At 35.3% G+C, this 24,236-nt stretch overlaps 1 protein-coding gene across 3 annotated transcripts in view; it reads right to left on the bottom strand.

Moving 5' to 3' along the window:
- LOC116179694 (protein yippee-like 1) overlaps positions 1 to 24,236 on the bottom strand; it is a 53,433-nt gene that overhangs the window by 21,915 nt on the left and 7,282 nt on the right. The window contains exons 2-3 of one of the 3 annotated variants that reach the window (XM_031499511.1): positions 11,961 to 12,020; positions 9,968 to 10,196 (exon numbers count right to left, since the gene is read on the bottom strand). The exons of 1 other annotated variant lie outside the window; for it this stretch is intronic. In XM_031499511.1, the coding sequence (XP_031355371.1) occupies positions 9,968 to 10,032 (65 nt within the window). In that variant the 5' untranslated portion in view covers positions 10,033 to 10,196; positions 11,961 to 12,020. The remainder of the gene's footprint in view (positions 1 to 9,967; positions 10,197 to 11,960; positions 12,021 to 24,236) is intronic. One more of the 3 variants, XM_031499512.1, reaches the window with a different exon arrangement.

Below are 24,236 nucleotides of genomic sequence, written 5' to 3'. Positions count from 1 at the left end.
TTAAACATACAGGGGGTAATGATAGTTACACACAGGGTGTTGGTGGTCGGCCATTTTGCTCTGGATGTCATAATGGTGGTAAGTTCTCATACATTCTGCTCCGATGTTTAAAAAAATGTTGAGTGTCAAATAGCCAAACCCACGAAAGAAATTAATAAATCCATTAAAAAAACTGGAAAATTATAGGATGAACGCACTTTGTATATTTGGAATAGCAAAAACAAACAATGAGTAAAAATCTACGAAATTTTGACACATTTAGGACCTATATTTTGAAGATTTTCTGAAGAAAAAAATTTTTCAGAAAATTTTGAGAAACAGAGGTGGATTTGAAAGATATAAATACTTCGGAATTCTCAGATGTAGAAAAATTCACTTTTTTAGATGTCAAGAATATTTCAATTAGCGTAAAGTTAAACTATAAAAAAATTTAGACGAATAAAACCTTATTTAAAACATTCAAACTTCATAACTAAACAAATGAAAACTAAAAAAAAAATGTGCAACATTTTTGAAAAATACAAAATTTTACAAAATCGAATAGTTTTCGGAAATTCTAAACGGGACAAAAACAAAACTGGACTGGAAATTTTGAAAAATAGTGGAATTTTAAAAAATAGCAAAAAACATTATTTGACCTCCGTTTTGACGTTCAAGAAGAGCGATTTCGGTAAGAATTAAGACCTCAAAAAATTTAAAAGCAAGGAAAAATATCAGAATGGAGTCAAAGATAAGAAACGCAAGAGACGTTTTTTGTTACTTGTAAAATAATTTTTTTAAGTGGTTTAAAAATAATATTAAAAAAATTACTTAAACACAACAAAAATATTCTTTCCCAAATTTCGGAACAATTTTGGAAGGTTCAGAAAGGTTCGATAAGGTTTCATAGATTGAAAATTTCAAAGAACAAAAAATTAGGGAAATGTTCATTTTTAAGAGACAGTATTGGATTATTTAAAACAAAAATTGCTAAGAATTACAGAAAATTAATTTTGAAAAAAAAACTAGCGACTCTAACTTATCAAAAAAAGAAGACATAAATGGCAACGGATATGCATCACATTGGATACTACTGTCTGTGTCAAAAGTATACGTATAGGCTCCAGTTTGAGTGCCAGATTTGAATTTTTGGACCTTTTAAAATCTATTTATTATGTGATCGTAATTAATTAATATTTTTTTTGTTTCTCTATTTAAAAAAATGAAACGTAAGTATACTCTTTATTTTTTTTCCAAAACTATTTTACAATAAGACAGTCATAAAATATACTCAAATATTTAAAAAATGTGCCGATTCTAAATGAGACACACTGTATATTCCACTCAAATTGTACTTACTAGCATTACCTGTGTTTACGTTATTTATAAATATCGCTAAAATGCTTTTAACTATTTTAAAATATCCCAGATATTTTAAAATTCTAATCGCAGTTTCAAAACTACACACGTTACAAAACCGACCAGCTTGAAATACTTTTGGTTTTCACGTATCTTGGACATTTTTAATTAGAACTCATTTTGAAATGTCTCAAATATGATAATGGAAGGCATCCGGAAAAACCCAAAAAACCGACGAACTTAAAGAAGGTATTGCACCGTCCATCCGTAACTACAACCAAATTTATACAATTGCACGCAATGACTCAATACATTTTCGTTTGCTAATTGAATTGGTAAATAATTACTTTATGTTAAAAGGCTAAAACACTTTTCCATCAGCGTACAACCTGAAGCAGAAACCAATTGTACAACTACACTGGATAAGGTTACATCTCTTCCACCCTAATCAGCATACTCAACAATTTTGCAATGTTGATAACACTAAAAAGCCTTAAATTTAGAGTGATGATCGTGAGTAGTGCGTTTTCAAGTTGTTTATAGAGTAACGATGTATACACTCCACTTGACGAGTTAAGTGAAACGTTCCATAAATAAGTTTTAATTCGCCGACACTTTTCGCAGGGCTCTGAACTTGGCTCTCTATTATCTACAATGAAACGCTTGTTAAATCGGTGGATGCTTTAATATTTATTTAACCTCTTAATCGGAAATGGTTTGCTTTAGATAATTAACACCAACATTAATATCTTCCCCGGAGACGCCAAGCTCTCCTTAATTTGCCACTTGAGTAAATAAATAAATGTGTATCTGTGGAAAGAGAGGATTTTTGGGTCGTGTATACAAAACCGAATGCATTATTTTTTTCATTTCCCTCTCGCGTCGATATCATGAATTATTTACAAGGAAGTTTGGATTAGCCTATTTACCTTCTGGAATCGAGGGGAATATAACACGATTGATTGCGACGAAGCCTGTTTCAAATATTACAATTAAATTGATACGGTCCCCCCAAACAAACTTTTACGAATTCCACCGTTTACATACGTTATATTGATCGTCCTTTAATAATCCGCGATAATCACTTGGGACGATCTACGTGACTAATTACAGGTCGAGGCAATTAACGATGGGTTATAATTGATTCATTTTCAGTCTACTAAAATACACCTCAGAGATCGATATCGTGCACTTATCATTCATGACGTGTTCTCTCTGTGTACCGAACCAAACATTTTTCTAAAAAAAAAAAAATGACACCCCTTCGTCAAGACTGAAATTTTGGGCTGCCCCTGAAATTGGCAAAGAAAAGTGAAAGAACCGCAATGCACATTGAAACCGATTTCAGAAAAAAAAGTTCTATCCTTCATGGTACCCTAATGACAACTCTCGACCCCTCTCTCAACGAGAAAAAAATTGAAGGTCCAGACGAGACCTATCGGCAGATTGGGGGTCACAACCCTCGACTGCCTCGAGAACAGTTCCATAGGAGTGTTGCCTGTTGTCGTGACTAAAAAACAAATTTTGAAATTTTTGAAAAATCTTTCAAAATAACTAAGAAATCACCAAAAAACTGAGAATGTCAAACTTCGTTTTTGTTTCCTTCTATGGGCACTTTTTAAGCTGCAGGCTACTACTTTCTTATTTCTTATGATGTCATGTTGTTTTTTTTACGGAATAAAATAAAGGACAAAAAACGAAGAAAAATTTCAAAGTCAAAAGTTTTTATTTTTTGTCCTCTTATTCCGTAAAAATCCAATATGGCGTCCATAAGAAATAAGAAAGTAGTGGTCTGTAGCTACATCTAGCGTGTTATGGAAATTCTGGTACAGAGTGAGACTGAAAAAGTGCTAATAGAAGGTGCTAACGGGAACCGTCCATTACCGACGGTTAGAGGTTCAATTTTTGGATAGTTATTTTCAAAGAATATTCAAAAATTAAAAAAACTGTGATACCAATTCGAAACAAATTATTGATTGCAGACTTGCAAACGCGATTGTTTTATTATAACTCCAACTTTCTTTGAAACTATAACTTATTCGTTGTTTACACATATACTAGAAAAATGTTGAACCAAATACAAGGGTCGTCTATTAGGATTCAAATTAATATTAAATATGCAGAATATACAAAAACACAATTTCGATAAACCTCGTACATTGCAAGTGCCCAATGTGTGCTTGTTTCTTACGCAACTAGATGGTGCCTAAAGACCCTCTCACGGATGTTTTGGTATCAAATTCCATTCTTTATTGGTTTATCGTTGGGTAATTTTATTCCAAATTCAACGAATTTAAGGTTTGCGTGTCTGTCATAGTTTTTGACATATGCCAATTTTTTAGGGAAAAGGTTCATTCAAAAATTCATATCTCTTAAACGGTTCAACGTTCAAGATAATTCGAGTGCTCTTTTTTATAATCGAATCATTAGGTGTAAGCAATTTTTGAGTGACCGCTGAAAATCTGGAAAATATTTCCAGAACTGCTGCGATTTTTCAAAATTACATGTCAAAACCTTAAATTTTTCAAATTGTAACTATTATTTCTGATGAAATTTTAGCGTCACATTTATTAACATTCTATATGCCTATAGTTTTTGAGTTATTGGCATTGTTTGAAAGAAATAATCTTATTTTTTTGCCCTAAAATTCAAAACTACATTCAGAAATTTGAAAAACTAAAGTTTTTGACATTTTTATTGCTAATTTTGAAAAATCGCAGCAGCCGTAAAAACCTTGTCAAGACTTTCGGCGGTCACTCCCAAAATTCCGTAGATTTTAAGGATTCCATTATAGACTCACTTATCCTAAACGGTTTAAGGGAATGGACCCTTGCATCCCCAATTTTGTACAGAAAAATTGACATACATATGTCAACAACTATGACAGATAGGTAGACAAATCTTAAATCCGTTAAATTCAGAATAAAGTGGCGCATAAGAAAAAAATAGAAAATGGTATGGTTCTATTTAAATAAAAATAAAATCGCTTCGGGTTTTTAAGGAAGCGGCGCCATCTTGAAATTACTTTATTTCAATTCGTAATGGCCGATCATGGCTGGGAACCAAATTTTTTAAATTTTAACTGCAAAGTTAAAAAGGATTTTGAATGTATGCCAGGCGGCTTTTAAATCTTTGTGTAAAGAGCTCCCTCCCCAAGAAAGTAAACTTTAATAGCATGCTACTACCTGATAACCCAACCATTTACTAAGCTATTTCGGTTTAAAAAAATACGCCCTGTTACAAATCAGTTCTAAACATCATATTCAATTAATGTACAAAACTCCCCTGAGATCAAGCGGCCACTTAGATACATCCATAAATCCATCAAGAATTAATCCCATTCCTTTCCATTTGGGTTTTACGCAATATTTTAACTTTTAGAAGCAACTTATCTTAGATTTAGAACAGATCCCTGTACAGTACCCCCTTCTTGTACAGGCCAAAAAGTAGTAACTGGCCTTTTTTTGGCTCGATACTCCATTAGCCTTATTTAAACTAAATGTAGATCCATCTTTTATTTGGGAGTATCGAGACTTTCCAAAATTTTTATTTATTTATTTAAATTTCATGTCTTGAAAATTGTACGGCCGAAACGTAAGCAAAGAAAAAATTTTGAGAAAAACAAATAGTTATTAATAATTTAATCAAGTTCTCTAGTTAATCAAAGTCTCGTTATCTGACCATAAGGATGCGGTAAGCACTCGACTAGTCTTATCGTTAAAAAACAACTTACTTTATTTTGACGCGCGCACGGAGCGGAAACGAGAAGTTTTCAAGTTGCGCCATTAAATAAATATTAGGAGACCATTAGTTTAAAAGCCGAACAATTTACGAATGCGCCGTTCAAAAAATGAACAAAGCTACACATTCTGTCTACAATGCGACCGAGTTCTAACACATAATCGATATTGAGGGGGTCTGTCTCGTCTCCCTGCGAATGCCACAGAGCCACATTCAAGGTAGACCTGAGCGGCACATACTGAATATTAGATTGCGTTAATTAAGTTCCCGAGATGAGTCTGTATTGATCGTTAACGTGAGCAAATGTATCGTCGACGTTACCATTCACCTTCTCGTGCGAGGACAAAGCCCTTTTGCCACAAGTGAAATTTGATTCAGTTGAATTCCCTAAACGCGCCATCTATCCGTCGGCTCCCATGGCGCAACGTTCTGAATTATCGACCATGTCTCAAAGCACTTTTTAGCGCATCTATTGTTCACACTTTGTCCGTCTGTCTGTCCATCTGTTCCCCTACTAGTCCTTCAGTTTAGACTTCATTCCCGAGGTATTACTGATTCTGTGCGGAGAAAAGGCGCTTTCAAGGGTAGCCAGTGACGACGTCTAGACTGGTAAAGGTTTCCTTTTTAAAACAAATGAGGTTGTTTTCTATTAGTTCAACGTAAATTAAAAACGAATTAATTCTATAGGGAAGATACAAAACTCGTCAGTAAACTGACCTCGAAACTGGCATAACTTAATTCGAAAATTAAAGTAAGTACTCGGCCCCGAGGGGGCCTCGTACTGCAATATAATGTGGCATTTTCTTGACTTTTTATGTAAATAGCCATGTGCAAGTGGTCTCCGAGGTGTCTCAGACAACAGACGCCTCGACAGACGCCATTAGAGTTTCTGAATTGTAAGAGCGCAAATGGAACCGGCGAAAATTTTGGAAATAGACGAAAGTTTACTCGTCGCTGTTTTCAATTACGCGCAAAAACAAATTTTTTTTTAGTTCAATGTACTTGTGCGTTTACTTTATATTTAGAGAACGATTTTTTCATTGAGCAGTAAAATAATTTAAAGGAGGTGTGTTCGTATTTAAGAGATAACGTGATAAACGAGAATTTTCCACTTGATTATAAATTTTATCATTGAGCCAGGGCCATTTGAAGTTACAAACATACACTTAGGGTGCAGTCGTTTTTATTTTATTTTTAACACAGAAAAGTGTTTTACGAATGTAAAATTAAAAGCGCGACACCTCTTAAGACACAAGTCTTGAAAGCTTTTAAAATGTGCACAGTGTGATTTTGTAATACATCACCACCATGCCCTGAAACGACATCTCTTATACACAAAACGTAAAAGGATTTAAAATGTGCACACTGTAATGGCAATGGCACTGTACCCATATACAGGGTGTTTCAAAAAAAGGTCGGATATTTTATCCGCGTATAGTATTGTCAATTTTTGAGCTATACAAGACACTGTTGACAGATTTTCATACATCGCTTCACTTCGGAGAAATCATCAACTTCATTCTTTTTATATGGTCCGTAAAAAAGTACATACTGTATTGAGTAGTACTTTTTATTACGAATACAACGATGTACGGGATTAAAAAAACACAAGTTGGAAGCCGTTGGTTTCAACAGGATGGTGCACCCGCCTATAGGACAAATTTCATATGTCCGGTAGGTATTCTTCCACGGTGTCCGGGTGCACCACCAACATATTGAAAAAAAGTTTTGACATCACAAGTAGATGTGGGTAGCGTGGAAGCGCGAATGAAATTAAGTCAGCCACCGGGAATTTTTATCGTAGGGTGGATTTTATTTAGTGTAATTTGAATTCGAGTCGAGCCAGCGAAGTTAAGAAGACCACTTGTAAATATTACTTATGCGGTTCCAGTAGCAAAATAAGTCCAAACCACACGAGAAAAAAGTTTGTAGTGGCCTTCACTTAAAAGGGATATTTTCCGATTTAGAAACCAGCACCGTAAATACGAACAATGGTTAAAATTAACCCATAAAGATAATAACGGAATGACTTTAAGTAAGGTTTATGTTCGCGAATTGAAAACTATTACGATAAATGCGAACAATAGCGTAATTTTTTAACGCGCAGAAAATAAATCATCGTCATATTCTAAATTTAAAAGTACAAGACGTAATCAGTCGCCTATTTGCAGTGGTCGATTTTTAATGACATTGACACTAGGGAATGCAATCCCGCAGCAAAATCTCAATCCCGGTATTTGCGGGATCGTTAGATGTTAATCCCGCGGGATCCCGGTATTTGCGGGATCCCGCAAAATTTTAAATAAATTGGCAAATAAGCAATTTTGTGCGGTTAACTCCTCTATTAAAATAAATCGATAATTATCACAATAAGTATTCAACAAAAAAGTACATTCAGCCTACCTTAGAACACAAAAAAATTACCTGTAAAGCACAAAAAGGTGAACTAAAGTGCCTCATTTTTAACGAGAAAAGTTTAACAATTATTTTAAAACTAATTTTTCCGTTTGATTAACAAAGCAAACAGAGTCGTCCCCTTGGTCGACACATTCCTCAGTCCCGCAAATCCCGCGGGATCCCGCTCCATTTATGTGCGGGATTAATCCCGCAAAAATGCTGCGGGATCCCGGTATTTCGGGATCCCGCGATCCCGGGATTGCATTCTCCAATTGACACTTACCGTCGGATATTATAAATTTTTGAATCACCGTCCTTCAATTCCAAATCCAAGAGGTCATTCTACGTGATTTGATATCGACAGTCCTGTTCAATGATTATGAGCAGCCTAGTATTTGGGAGACCTCACCATTGGTTTGCTATATAAATAGGGAAACGCATTTTTGGCTTAAATTAACCAAAAAGGTGCCCACTTAAATTAGTATGTACTGGATTTTGAAAAGAAATTAACATTAGTTTTGTTACTGTCATAAATTGATTTTTTTTAATATACAGGATCGCTGATAAGTACGCAAACTGGAAAATTTACAAAATATCGAAAAAAGATTTATACAAAAGTTTTGTCTACCAGACAGTAATAATTTTAATTTTAAGAAAAATATCGTTCTGTAAAAACGCCAGGACGTTATTTAGGCGGAAATAGTACCGAAGAAAATAACGCACCACCCTGTATATCCGAATGTTTTAATTTAATTTAAATCTGGAGGACATCATTACGAATTTGAACAAAATTGATTTATTTCATCGGAATTTGTATTTTAGTGTCTATTTCTCCATTTTAAAATTGTTTTTCATTATTTGTTTTAATTTTATCATTTGTGTAAATTTGTTTATTTAAATTGTAAAACGTGAAAATTGCGTTGTCTAAAACTAAAGAACATCTGGTCGTTTTGTGATAAGGAATGTTATCGGACGAAAGTTAATTGATTTCGTGACGCACGTGTGTGACTCTGATAACATGTGCATGATTTATTTTAATTATTTATTTTACTGGGTAGCTCCACCAGGCAGCACTTAGGCCCATTATGCCTACTCCCTTTCAGGTTCAGAGCCCGTTCCCCTCAATAAAGGATAGAACCCTGTTTAGCCTAATCTGCTGCACCCTCCCCGGTTCCAGATAGCTGCGTCCAAGGAGTTGATGTCTGTCTCTGATCAAGGCGTTACAATAACAGACCACATGCACGGTAGTTTCATCTACCTCCCCAGAGAACCTGCAGGTGGGCTCCTCCACGATTCCAATATTATGCAGGTGATAGTGGACCATCCAGTGCCCAATCTGGCTTCTCTTCAGTTTTAGAATCTTAGAAGACCCAGATTTTCCCAGGGCCCCTGTTTTGCGCATAATTTTGCTATGCAAGAGGGAAGACCTCAAGCGCTCCTTATTGGTGTTGCATTTGACATTAGCGGAAGTAGGAGTGGTGTTCTGTTAAATACGAAATTAAAGAAAAACAACGGGACTTGTTACCCTAAGGGGGCTTGTTACCCTAAGGTGGCTGTCTCGCCGTAGGCTGTTCATCTCGCGACGGGAAAAAAGCGTGTACGTTTCTGTACGCTAATTTTGTTTGGTTACTTGCGTGTGGGGTTAATGTAACGGGTTTGTGTCCCTCTTTATTTCAGGTTTTTCTTGACAATTTTTTGCGTATGTGTTTCTGTCTCCTAAATTATTAATTTCGAGTCATTATTAGGATTTTGCTTTGTAGCAAATGCTGCAGTTTCAATTTTTGATTTATTTGAGCTAGTTGGACAGGCGTTTTCCAGATGGTGTCGTGGCCCGCACAAGGCATTATTTATTTGGCGCCCAACGTGGGGCCACAGCAATCGACAAGTTATCGATAACCTGGAAACGATTGAATTTGGGTGCATTAGCTTCATAAAAATTTTGCTTAAAATTGAGAGAAGAATTAAAATATCGAATAATATACAGGGTGTTACATTTATAAAATGCAATTTTGGCATGCCACGCCTTTATGACCAACCCTGTATAATTAAAATTACACCTACTGGGGCCATGTAATTAACAACTTTAGGGAGGAGGCTACATGATATGAGGTCGTCGACATCTGGGCGCCATCCCCGACCGTGTTATACTAACGTGGTGATTTTTCTTGTACAGTTTTGGTCCTTTTGTTTTTAAATTGGTGTCGTCGGAAAGAACTTGTAAAGGCACGAACTTTGATAATTTTTTCTCCGAGGGCTTCAGCAAAAAGACTTTCGACTAGTCGAAATAATCTATCCTATTCAACATCTCCACTTGTAACTTCCATCTTGAAAAAGATCTTCCCTCGATTTCAGACAAAATGCCTCTAAATTCTATCGAAAAATGACTTGTTTGAAATGAACCGAGAAAAGATCGATTTTCGCCTTTAGAATCAAAATTGTTAGCATTTTTGTGAATGAACACCAGAAGTTATATAGGATGAAGACTACTTACGTGCATGGAATGGCACAAAGCCTTCTCGCTGATTTGCATAGTTGGCAGTTTTTGCCAATTTTCATGTGTGGAATATAAAAATGAACATCCTGCGGGTCACACCAAAATGACCCCCCCTTCCAAGAAACGAGACAATGAAACTCTCACCACAATCGCGACAAGGCCCATTTTTTGGCCAATTAATTAGAACCGAGTCCATTGCAACTTTAACCTTGGAGCCCAGTTCTACCTGGAAAAATGCGAAAAAAATGAACTTATTTATAAGATTATGATCTTGGCATTAACGCAAATTTCAATGTGTCTATTTTAATGTTGACCATTTGCGTATTTCGACGCGCGGTCAATTTCCAACCACGCGCAATAGATTTCGTTATTAGCATGCAAATTCATTTGTCCCTGAATTATCGCCTATTGTTTGTGGAACGTTTCGGTTTCGGCCTCGCTTATTAATACATTATAGATTTTACGAGGAGGAGGAGGACCCGAAACACCTGCAGGATGTTGACCCATAACAAAATCTCCCGAAAGGTGAATAAAACAATTGACACAGAGCGAGTTGCCTACCGCAAGTCGTGTACTTGTACGAGTCCAAGTTCAAGGTTCCATACTTGAGCGGCTCGCATCGATAATAATAATAACCCGTCCAAAGTGATTGGCAGTTAATAAGCGAATGAAAATCAATCTCAGTTTTAACCCCAGAAGTACGATTGAAATTAGCGTCGAAGGAGGGGGTGGGTTGTTCGGGTTGGAAAGTACGACGACCCCCTTTTCGTCCTTGCAAGTCAAATCTGTTTCTGTGTACATAACCGCAACTAGTTTATTGAACGGGGAAACGAGTTGCGTTTCTAATTTTCCTCGAAAAGTTGAAATACTGACCTTGAACTTTATTTCGTAATGAGACGCCGTCGTTCCCTAATCAATTATTACGGCGCGACGCGACTAAATCGCGGCGCGGTGATAATTTAAACGCACGCCCTCTGAAAAGCTTCGTCCTAACTTTGGGAGTATCCAGACTTTTTGGGTCAGATCAAAATTTGAAAATATCCAAATTCAAATTGTCAATTTCAGAATGACCCTATACATTCTTATTTAAAAGAGGAAACAAAAAAAAAGTTTTTTTATAATAATATTTTCAAAATATGTATACCAAGTAAGCAAAAAAAGTTGTCGAACATAACCTCATTTTTTAAACACCCTGTACATTTTAATCTAAAAAGATACGATAATATATTCTCTTTTGAAAAATGTAACATTAAAATATTTTAAAAAATTCAAAATTGGTTTAAGATTCGATTTAAAAAATTCAAATTTTGACATTCTGTTGGATGTTTTCAAATCATTTTTAAAAACGTTTTAATTTTTTTGAATATTCCTGATGTGTTAAATTTTTGAAAAGAGAATTTAATATGCTATATTTTTAGATTCAAATATACAGGGTCCTGCTTATAACTAAGGAATTATTCTAAAATTGACATTTTTTTGATTTCCCCTTTATCCTTGCCTCTATCTCAGCGGCCAAATGTTTTCAAATTTTGATTTTACCATTTTTGTTTGGCCCAAAAAGAGCACATAACGCCTAAATTACTTTCTAATTCCGGAGATACCCTATAATAGGATCAACAATGGGACACCCTATACTTCTTGCTTTTTCGATGGCCTGGAGTAAAACTTCGGAACAAATTAAGATCATTAGAAACTAGAAATTTCGCCAAAACGTTTCCGCTATGTTACAGACCAAGACCAATTTTTAATTGCCATTACGGCAATAGCTGTCAACGGTATTAAAAATTCTGAAAATAGACTCCCTTTCTAAAAACCAACTGGGCCCAAAAGTGTGACTATTTCCCTCACTCGTGCTCGAAAATCTGAAATTAAAGAAGCAGCGCCGGCCAGAAATTCTGACCACCACACCAAAGCAGATTAAAGCGAGATGGTAAAATGGCGGTTAGTAAAGCGGAATCTGATTCTGGATCACGAAAAAGTTAATACTCACATTTATCTAATTCCTTGCTTGTCAACGCGATTTAGCGGCAAGTGGAAAGTTCGCATCAATCTATAAAGAATAGGATTCGTTTTAGTCGGTGCCAGTGCCAAAAATGTTGTAAATTATAACGTGTTGTTATTATTAAATAGCGCCACCGTGACTCATGCGATAAAAAATGCTTCAATTTCCTCCCGCTCTTTTTCCCGAGGTCTCGAAAACCGCGTCGATATTCGATGTCAATGCCGCCGTATGAAGTTACGAAATGATCCTTGAGGTAATTCATAAATTGGCAGTCGGTAACCGATTGTCATTATCATTTCAATGTCACTTTACGTACGCGAAATTGCCGTTGCAATTACAAGCCGTACGTAGGGAAACAACGGGAACTCTTAATTGGGTGTCTCGCAAGACACCGTTCTTCGTCCTCTACCCGTCCAAACGAATTAGGCGACATTCAAAATGAGACAAAGGGGGCGACGCGTCAATTGGATTGTTTTATTTTGCAGGGTCGCGCCGATTAGCGCGATTTAATTAAATTAGTGCAACGTTTTTTATATTTTATGAACGCTTAAAACGGGATTAGGGTCGTTTTAATCATTTGAAAATCAAGGTACAGCGCAGGGTTTAATTGATTTAATTTTAGTTCACAATCTTTAATTTCATCGGTTTCTTCCCTTTTATCAGCACAGATTCGAATGCATAATTAGATGCTAATTGTGAGCGGTTTAGACAAAGTTTTTCGATATTTTAAAAATTGCAGAACGTCGAACTTCCCCATAAATGATTTTTTGCTTATAGCGCCGTTGAAACATTTTGAAAAAAAATCCATATACGGGGTGGTCCAGACCCTACCACCAGTTTTATAACTCACGGGACGCTTGCAAATTTCAAATATCTCGATTCTAACACCGAAAATAATGACGAGGCATCCTGTATATAAGAAACATTTCAATCTATTAACGTAAATCGGGAGGAGTATTTACAAATAAGAACAAAATTGATTTATTTCATTTGAGTTTGTATTTCTGTGTTATTTTTCCTTTTAGAATTATTGTAGTTGTGTATTTTTATTTCAATCTATTTATTTGTAAAATTTGCGTGGTAAAATGTAGGAACATCTGGTTGCTTGATATTGATAATAAGAGCTGTAGGTAGACAACGTTGTGCGCATTATTCTCGGCGTAAGTGGGAACGCGTTGCTTCGAAGCTGGCGTTATCAAAGCTTATTGAATTTGCCGCAATTATTTCTAAATACTGGAAGGAGTTTTTTGTTTGGTGGAGGTGGTGTTTCGTTAAATACTACATACAACAAAAAACCGGACCTGATTCGCGACGGTTGGAAAAAAGTGTATCTCTCTTTACGTATTTATTTAGACTATCCGCCCAATTTGATTGATTGAAAACGCTGTTCGTCATTTTCATATTTTCACATTAATTAAAGAAAAGTGAAATTCTGAATCTGTCTGAGATTGTGTTGAGTTAAGTGCGGCAGTTTATCGCAAACCTGCTCATGACCAGATTTAGAATTTTTAAGAGAAAAAAATTTTCTTATTTTTAATTATTGGCCGTCTGCGTACGGGGTACAATGTCAAAACATGCTTTGTTATTTTATTTCAGGAGTATTATGTTTCATTGGTTTCCTTCAATCTTTCAGACACTTCTCTGATGCTTCGGATTATTCAATTTTAATTCCCTAAGGCCCCAAAACTGTGAATCTTAATTCCACCCAACTCATTCGACAAGATTTCACCCTGATCTAATTTTTATGCGGTCTACAAGGACCTCATTTTCAAATCAAAGGCGCCACTTTCAAATCTGCAGCGATTAATGTCTTTCAAAGTTCAAATTTGAAATTTGGTGTCAAGATTTCAGCCTGAAAATATTTTTATGCGGCTCTCGCGGTCATTATTTTCAAATGAAAGGGGTCACTTTCAAATCTGCAGCGAATAATGTCTTTTAAAGTTCAAATTTTGTGTCAAGATTTCAGCCTGAAAGTATTTTTTATGCGGTCTTCAAGGACCTCATTTTCAAATCAAAGGCGTCACTTTCAAATCTGCAGCGAATAATGTCTTTCAAAGTTCAAATTTGAAATTTGATGTCAAGTTTTCAGCCTGAAATTATTTTTATGCGGTCTTCATGGCCCTCATTTTCAAATGAAAGGGGTCACTTTCAAATCTGCAGCGAATAATGTCTTTCAACGTTCAAATTTCAAATTTTGTGTCAAGATTTCAGCCTGAATATATTTTTATGCGGCTCTCGCGGTCATTATTTTCAAATGAAAGGGGTCACTTTCAAATCTGCAGCGAATAATGTCTTTTAAAGTTCAAATTTTGTGTCAAGATTTCAGCCTGAAAGTATTTTTTATGCGGTCTTCCCTGCCATCATTTTCAAATGAAAGGTGTCGCTTACAAATCCGCAGCGAATAATGTCTTTCAAAGTTCAACCTGAAATCTGGTGTCAAGATTTTAGCCTGAAATTATTTTTATGCGGTCTTCATGGCTCTCATTTTCAAATCAAAGGCGCCACTTTCAAATGTGCACCGAATAATGTCTTTCAAAGTTCAAATTTGAAATTTGGTGTCAAGATTCCAGCCTGAAATTATTCTTATGCGATCTTCATGGTCCTCATTTTCAAGTGAAAGAGGTCACTTTCAAATCTGTAGCGAATAATGTCTTGCAAAGTTCAAATTTGAAGTTTGGTGTCAAGATTTCAGCCTGAAAGTATTTTTTATGCGGCCTTCACGGCCCTCATTTTCAAATGAAAGGTGTCACTTTCAAATCTACGGCGAATGTCTTTCAAAGTTCAAATTTGAAATTGGGCGTCACGATTTTAGTCCGAAATACTTTTTTTGTGATCTTCATTGTCCTCGGTTTCAATGATAGGCGTCTCATTCAAATTTTCAGCAAATAATGTCTTTCAAAGTTCAAATTTGAAATTTTGTGTCAAGATTTCACCCTGAAAATATTTTTATGCGGTTCTCACGGCCCTCATTTTCAAATGAAAGGGGTCACTTTCAAATCTGCAGCGAATAATGTCTTTCAAAGTTCAAATTTGAAATTTGGTGTCAAGATTTCAGCTTGAATTATTTTTATACGGCCTTCATGGCCCCCATTTTCAAATCAAAGGCGCCACTTTCCAATCTGCAGCGAATAATGTCTTTCAAAGTTCAAATTTCAAATTTGGTGTCAAGGTTTCACTCTGAAAATATTTTTATGCGGTTCTCACGGCCCTCATTATCAAATGAAAGGGGTCACTTTCAAATCTGCAGCGAATAATGTCTTTCAAAGTTCAAATTTGAAATTTGGTGTCAAGATTTCAGCCTGACATTATTTTTATGCGGTCTTCATGACCCTCATTTTCAATTCAAAGGCGCCACTTTCCAATCTGCAGCGAATAATGTCTTTCAAGGTTCAAATTTGAAATTTGGTGTCAAGATTTCACCCTGAAAATATTTTTATGCGGTTCTCACGGCCCTCATTTTCAAATGAAAGGTGTCACTTTCAAATCCGCAGCGAATAATGTCTTTCAAAGTTCAAATTTGAAATTCGGTGTCAAGATTTTAGTCCGAAATACTTTTTTTGTGATCTTCATTCTCCTCGGTTTCAATGATAGGCGTCTCATTCAAATTTTCAGCAAATAATGTCTTTCAAAGTTCAAATTTGAAATTTGGTGTCAAGATTTCAGCCTGAAAGTATTTTTATGCGGTTCTCACGGCCCTCATTTACAAATGAAAGGGGTTACTTTCAAATCTGTAGCGAATAATGTCTTTTTAAAGTTCAAATTTGAAATTTGGTGCCAAGATTTCAGCCTGAAAATATTTTTATGCGGTTCTCACGGCCCTCATTTTCAAATGAAAGGTGTCACATTCAAATCCGCAGCGAATAATGTCTTTCAAAGTTCAAATTTGAACTTTGGTGTCAAGATTTCAGCCTGAAATTATTCTTACACGCGATCTTCATGGCTCTCATTTCCAAATCAAAGGCACCACTTTCAAATCTGCAGCGAATGATGTCTCTCAAAGTTCAAATTTCAAATTTTGTGTCAAGATTTCAGTCTGAAAGTATGTTTTATGCGGTCTTCCCGGCCCTCATTTTCAAATAAAAGGTTTCACTTTCAAATCCGCAGCGAATAATGTCTTTCAAAGTTCAAATTTGAAATTTGGTGTCAAGATTTCAACCTGAAAATATTTATATGCGGTTCTCACGGCCCTCATTTTCAAAAGAAAGGGGTCACATTCAAATCTGTAGCGAATAATGTCTCTCAAAGTTCAAATTTGAAGTGAGCTGTCAAGATTTCAGCCTGAAAGTATTTTTTATGCGGCCTTCACGGCCCTCATTTTCTAATGAAAGGTGTCACTTTCAAATCTGCAGTGAATAATGTCTTTCAAAGTTCAAATTTGAAGTTAGGATTTCAGCCTGAAAATATTTTTATGCGGTTCGTACGGCCCTCATTTTCAAATGAAAGAGGTCACTTTCAAATCTGCAGCGAATAATGTCTTTAACAGTTCAAATATGAAATTTGGTGTCAAGATTTCAGCCTGAAAGTATTTTTCATGCGGTTTTCATGGCACTCACTTTCAAATCGAATGCGTCACTTTCCAATCTACAGCGAATAATGTCTTTTCAAAGTTCAATTTGAAATTTGGTGTCAATATTTCAGGCTGAAATAATTTTTTATGAGGTCTTTATGGTCCTCATTTTCAAATTAAAGAGGTCACTTTCAAATCTGCAGCGAATAATGTCTTTCAAATTTCAAATATGAAATTTGGTGTCAAGATTTCAGCCTGAAATTGTTCTTATGCGATCTTCATGGTCCTCATTTTCAAATGAAAGAGGTCACTTTCAAATCTGCAGCGAATAATGTCTTTAACAGTTCAAATATGAAATTTGGTGTCAAGATTTCAGCCTGAAAATATTTTTCATGCGGTTTTCATGGCACTCACTTTCAAATCGAATGCGTCACTTTCCAATCTACAGCGAATAATGTCTTTCAAAGTTCAAATTTGAAATTTGGTGTCAAGATTTCAGCCTGAAATTATTTTTATGCGGTCTTCATGGCCCTCATTTTCAAATCAAAGGTGCCACTTTCAAATCTGCAGCGAATAATGTCTTTCAAAGTTCAAATTTGAAATTTGGTGTCAAGATTTCAGCCTGAAATTATTCTTATGCGATCTTCATGGTCCTCATTTTCAAATGAAAGAGGTCACTTTCAAATCTGCAGCGAATAATGTCATTTCAAAGTTCAAATTTGAAGTTTGGTGTCAAGATTTCAGTCTGAAAGTATTATTCATGCGGTTTTCATGGCTCTCACTTTCAAATTTAATTTATTTATTTTATTTTATTTTGCCTTTATTTTTAAGTGGGCGGGGTTTCAGCCGAGGCTGCTCTACCAACTCAACCCACTATACATTTACAAATATCCATGCCCGAACCCGGATTCGAACCAGGGACCCTGTACCGCAGTCGAGCTTCCACTGAACTGCGCTACACGGGCCGGCAAAATCGAATGCCTCACTCTCAAAACTACAGCGAATAATGTCTTTTCAAAGTTCAAAATGAAATTTGGTGTCACGATTTCAGCCTGAAATTATTCTTATGCGATCTTCATGGTCCTCATTTTCAAATGAAAGAGTTCCTTTCAAATCGGCAGCGAATAATGTCTTTCAAAGTTCAAATATGAAATTTGGTGTAAAGATTTCAGCCTGAAATTATTCTTATGCGATCTTCATGGTCCTTATTTTCAAATGAAAAAGGTCACTTTCAAATCTGCAGCGAATAATGTCTTTTCAAAGTTCAAATTTGAAATTTGGTGTCAAGATTTCAGCCCGAAATACTTCTTTTGCGGTCTTCATGGTCCTCGGTTTCAACTGATAGGCGTCACATTCAAATTTTCACCGAATAATGTCTTTCAAAATTCAAAGTTTTGTTTGCGTTTTGTCCATATGTCCATACGAACCCAGTTTTGAACAACCTGGAATTCTGGTAGTCTGTACCTGGTGTCCCAGACAGCCTTCACATTCTTTTATCTTAATCTATTTTTCAGATGCTGCTTCTCTTTTTTGAATTGCGATCCCGTCGGCCATCTTGAAATTGGTTTTACTTACAGCTCAGTTTCTTTGGGAAAAAGATCAAATGCGTGGTTTCGGTAACAGTGATCAAATAACCAAAATAATTTATGTCTACCAACTACCACCCCCCTCCCCGTCTTTTCTCGAGATAGTGAGAGGAGAGGGGGTGTACAATTCCCTACCACTAATTTCAACATATCGGTCCAATGCGGGTTACGTTTTTTCGTACTCTGCGGGCACGAATGCGAAAATAAATGCAGGTTTTTTGTCTCGACCCCGCGAAGTCTTGCGTACACAGCATGACATGACTAACGAGGGTTGCGGCTGTCCTAATTTCACGATAATAAATTTTATCTCATCCGTGTATGGAGCATACAACTTTGCTCCCAAAGTTAATTAACATGCAGGCCTCGGCAATTTTTTTTCTAAACAGAACCTGCCAGGTCTCATTCATTTATCCTGTAACCCGTATACCCAATTCCTGATTGGTACAACTTGTTACGGATCGGGATCAATTTTATTCCCACGTTGTTCGCGTGCCCATTTTCGATTCGAAAGACGGAGAGGAATCGAAGAGGTGAAATGACAATTGTATTGGTTCGGTTCCAAGAAGAGTCAGAAATAAACTTCTTTTCCGAAACCAATAATTAATGAAAACCATTCGCCAAGTAAGATTATTGAACCAGTAAAACGGCCAGCGTAAATGAAATTAATTGGAAACCTCTCTATTTTTAGAGTTTCGATTTGAAAATCGTTTCCAGCTTTCGCGGCTCTTGCGTTTTGGATCGGAAGGCGTCGTCCTTACGCCTCTTTGGAGTGGGTGGGTGGGTGGGGGCGAGATTACAAAAATTACATAATGCATGCGAATGTAAACTCACAACTGCAAACACGCAAGTGACCCATATACGTACTATAAGCGAGGACAGAATCGCCGTAAATTGTTCTGCATTATAACTTAATTATGTATGCACGTTAGGCCGTTTCGAAGTAGGTCTCTCCCAGCCGCCCACGGATTAAGTTTCTATTTTTGTTTCCGGGCAAACAATGTAAAAGTGCAACGACGTATCGCGGAAATGCCAGATGTCCGCATTTGCTATTTCGACATCAATATTCCAATTATATCGTTGAGTGTAAACATCAAAATGTGTCAACTACTGCGCGCCTTTTTATAATCGCAGCGTGAATGGTCTAAATTCCCGAACCGAAGAAAACAAAATGAATGTATACGGGATCATGCAAAAAAAAATATTTTCTATGGAACACCCTGTATATTTGAATCTAAAAAGATAGCATATTAAATTCTCTTTTCAAAAATACAACACTAAACAATTCAAAAATATTCAATATTTAAAAAAAAATCTTTTTGAATTTTTTTTTATTTGTTCGAATCATTTGAACCTTTTTTAAAATTATTTTTAATCATTTTGAATGTTTTTTGAATTCTTTAAATCACTGAAATCTACTGTACTGAAAACTACTTTACCTGACTCCGCATTTCTCCGTATCTCGAAAACGGCAGAAAGAAACTTTTGTAAATTTGTCTGTATCTCTTTTAGCTAAGAAAGAAGATACCTGGAAAATTAAAATATTGTACATTTCAGAATGACCCTACATTTTTTTTGAATATCTGCAGTTTTCAAATAAGTATTTTTTACGAGATTTTTTACATAGGACGACACCCTGTAGATTTGAATCTAAAAAGATAGCATATTAAAATCCTTTTTCAAAAATATATTACTACCAAAAATCAATAACATTTACTATTGGTTATTGAAGTTTTAAAAAAATGTTAAAAAAATTAAAAATCTTTTTGAATTTTAAAAAAAATCTCTTTTTAATTAGTCTGAATCTTGTTTGAATGAATAAAATATACATAATGATATACATAATGAATGAATAAAATATACATAGAGTTCCATTAAAAAAAGATACTTATATTTATTTATAAAACGGCAGATTATTCAACAATCATCAATCATTATAAAGAAACATTTGTAATACACATTTTTCAATATCTCTTTTAACTAAGAAAATTTAAGGTCGTTTTGAAATTGATTTGTTTTTATTTACCCGCTCTCTTAAAGAGACCAGGAAAAATTAAATAATTGCCAATTTCAGAATGCCCCTATATTTTCTTACTTAAAAAAGATGCAAAAAAAATTACTATTGCAAAGGGTGTTTATAATGATTGTTGAATAATCATGCTGCGACTTTGATACGCTATTTTTTTAGATTAAAATATGCACTATGTTCCATTAAAAAACGACAGATTAAGATAAAGAAACTTTTGTAATAAACATTTTTTTATTTTCCCCCGTATCTTGTAACGAGCAAAATCAAAATTTGAAAATGTTCACTCCCTTAACAGATACGAGGGAAAATTAAAAAAATTGCCATTTTCAGAATGACCTGTATTTTCTCAGTTAAAAGAGATACAGAAAAATGCGAGGAAAAATGCTTACTACAAAAGTTTCTTTATGATCATCTTTGAATAATTTGCCGATTTTAAAATAAGTATACGAGATCAGCTTAAAAAGTTATAGGACCTAACCTCATTTTTTTTAATAAGACATCCTGCACATTGAAAAATAAAAAGCTAGCATATTAAATTCTATTGTAACATCACAAATAATTTGAATATTAAAATCTGTTTTCAAAAACATTAACATTGAAATAATTTTTAAAAATTCAATAACTCAAAAGACTGAAGGAAGACTTAAAAAAATTCAAATTTTTTTGAACTTTTGTTGTATAATTTTGAACCATTTGAAACTTTTTAAAAAATCTTTTTAGATATAGATTGCATTTTCCAAATTGAAAATTCCGATTAATGTTGAATTTTTGTAATTATAAATTTAAAATCGAAATAGAAATCCAATATATAAATATCTCGTGGCACAGTGTTTATGGTCGCACTCCTCCACAAACGCTCGACCGATTTTTATGAATTTTTATAATATCTTCACAGTTATTCTGCTATTCGGGGAGAAGACAAATCAAATATCAAATAATTAGTAACTAATAAGCTGTGTTCAAGATAAGGATGTCTATCATGGGGATCTCCGAAACCATACAAGATACGACGATGGCAAATTAGACAAAAGTTGCACAATTAAAGAGTTGTTATGCTTTAAAGAGAACCAAAAAATTCCGACTACTTCCGAAGATATGCTCGAAAAACCGAAATTTGCCGATCTGGTTTTTATTCTTTTCTGATGTTATTTGAACAGATACAAGATCGTTGTCACTTTTTGAGCACCCTTGCACAACCCCCTAATCAAGTGAGAATAGCTATCGGATAAATTTTCCATTTTCCAGGAAATTTGTCCGATACGTATATTCTCACACGGTTAGGGCGTTGTGCGCGAGTGCACCATCCCGTTGAAACTAACAGTTTCCAACTTTTGTTTTTTGTGTATGTGCCGTATATTGTTGTATTCGCAATAAAAACTGCTACTAATACAGTGTGTACTTTTTTTACGGGCCATACAGAAAAATAAAGTTGATCATTTCTCCGAAACGAAAGTTGTATTGAAAATCTCTCAACTGTATCTTGTAGAGCTCAAAAGTGGCAATGAGAAAGTGTTTTTTGTTTTTCTATACTGTTCACCAGGTAAATCGGCAAATTTCGTTTTTTCTGGCATATCTTCGGAAGTAATCGGAATTTGCTGGATTTCTTTAAATCACGATAATAACTCTTTAATTACCCATCTTTTCTCTAGTTTGACCATCGTCGTATCTTCTATGGTTCCCGAGATCCCCATGATAGATGCCCCTATATTGGACACAGTGTATAAGTAATTACAGTAGAACCTCGCGAATCCGAACTAATTGGTGACCGGAGGTTGTTCGGATTAACAGCGAGGCAGAGCATGCAAAGATTGACGTTAAGATATACAGTACGTTGCATTAAAAAAAGCCCAATTTGGGTCAAATCTCAGAAACGCTGGTCCAAATTTTCTTTACTACGCCACTGGATTCTACGTTAAAACATAAAACAGACAGTTTTTACCTTTTTCTATCTCATATGGGTAGTAAGATATGATAACATCCCAAAAAGTCAAACTTTAGTTTTCACCCTGTATCTCAGAAACAAACGTAGCAAGATTGATTCTGTTTGTAGTATTAAAATTATCACAAAAAAGTGGCACATAAACACACCTAATTTGGATTGGTTCATTCCCATAAAATTACTAAAAAATAAAATTATCTTTTTATTAATTATTATTATCATCATGTATAAATTTAATTAGCATAATTTAAGGGATGATATGTGGAAATGTAATATCAATTTGATGTAATTAGTATCCCCTAAATAAGATTTATTAACGAGCGGGTCTCTTATGGTTTTAGCATTGTTTAAAAGTATTTAAACAATGGTTTTAGACTTTCTGTCCGTCCGTCCGTCCGCTTGTGTACATGATCGAACGGTTTCCAATTTTAGAATTCTGTTTTCAGTATTAGGTAGGCAATGCTCAAGGGACTGACTGAATAAATTTTGGTCGTTTCTGTCCGTCCATCTGTGTTTGTCCATATTGTTTATTCATTCGTACGCATTTTTATTACTGTAACGTTATTGATACTTGACTTGAACTTCAAACCGGCGGGTTTAAACTTGACTTTTTTTATTTACTAATTTTGAAAGTTATCTGATAAACAAAGGCAGAACAGTTGAATAGAACATTGAAGTTTAATTAAACGGTTCATAAATATATTATAACGACGAGTGTAAAACAACAGCAATTACGCTTGCAAAATAGAACCTTGAGAAAGAAATTAACAATACTCAATGATGTATTATTCATAAAAGTACGGAATATATACAGTAGAGGAAAACAAACGGTGACGAAGACGGTACAACAGTTCAAGAGTACAAATTAGACAATTGAACAATGGACCTTTGTGTGGATTACCGTTTTTGATTTTCAATCGCGCAGGTACTACATGAAAACAAAACACGATATTATGTGAAGGACGTTGGTGGTACCAGCAATTCTCCTTCGCATCCCTGGATTCAGAAAAAGAAGACTTTTTTGAATGTTAGTTTTCAGACGGATCTTGCTAGACCGAGGTGATTGCGCTGTCTAAATCAAAAGAATTTCTTTGTCTCCCTTGCAGAACTCTCTGGACACAAAGTAAAAAAGTTCTGGTCGAAGCAAATGAAGCTTGGTCCAAATTGACCTTTCACGGCATTCAAGCACGAAACAAAATTTATCGCTGAAAACTCCCGCGATCAACTTTTCGTAATCATAATGAAAAAAAAAAAACTTTCATCAGCGCTCCTCGACTGTATCGATTTACAATGGCATTATTTCACATAAAAGTCTTCGCTTCCGACGCGTATTCAAAGGACTTCTCATTATTTTTTTTTCTCCCAAGTGGAGCACTCCGAAAGGGCGACATCTGCCTCATTTCGCCATCCGCTTATTCTCCAAAATTATACCAAATCACGTTCCGTTTCGATAAAATGGGCTCGAAGCGACTTTTTTTCGAAAATTAAATTACGAAAGCCTCGAGCTTTTGCCGATGAAAGATAATTACCGAGCCCGTTTGCTTTTGTGTCTGGAAACGCGAAATTAAATTGCATTTACCTTTGAGGGAGAGGCGAATGCTCAACGGTATGTAGAAAATTTGTAGTTACGAGGTAGTTAGCCGTTAAAATCGATATGACTTCACTATCAATTTCGACGTCTCGTTCTCATTGTAATTTAACCTTCTTTGGCGTTTTCGCCTTTCCTTTCAATTTCGCTGGAAACCTTTCGAGACTCTTTTGTTGTTGAGAGATTACTTTTTCATACGACTCGACATTTTTCAGTATATGTGCCATAATTTGGTTCATTCGTCGTAATAATTGTCAATATCTGTCCAAAATGAAAGGCAACTAAGTTCAAATTTTCTGCAATATGTCCGATAAATTAGAGCGTTTTGCGCGGGTGCTCCATCCTGTTGAAACCAAGTGTAGTTTTTGTGTGCCGTATAGCGCTGTATTCGTGTTAAAAATCACTACTCAATACTTTTCCATAATTTGACCGTCTCCGTATCTTCTATGGTTTCCGAGATACTCATGATACACATCCTTCTCTTGCACACAGTGTACCTATACTAGGAGTAATTCACTGTCGGAAGATCAGCACCCTTACCCGAAAAATTCGTCCCCTGGGTAAACTAGCCCGTAAGTAAATTTGATCGCACATTCACCTCCGCCCTCAGGAATATTC

The sequence above is a fragment of the Photinus pyralis genome, unplaced genomic scaffold (genome assembly GCF_008802855.1).
Source record: "Photinus pyralis isolate 1611_PpyrPB1 unplaced genomic scaffold, Ppyr1.3 Ppyr1.4_LG8, whole genome shotgun sequence".
Classification (NCBI taxonomy): Eukaryota; Metazoa; Arthropoda; class Insecta; order Coleoptera; family Lampyridae; genus Photinus; species Photinus pyralis.
The sequence above is the reverse complement of the archived record's forward strand: the minus strand, read 5'-3'. Positions and strand labels throughout refer to the sequence as shown.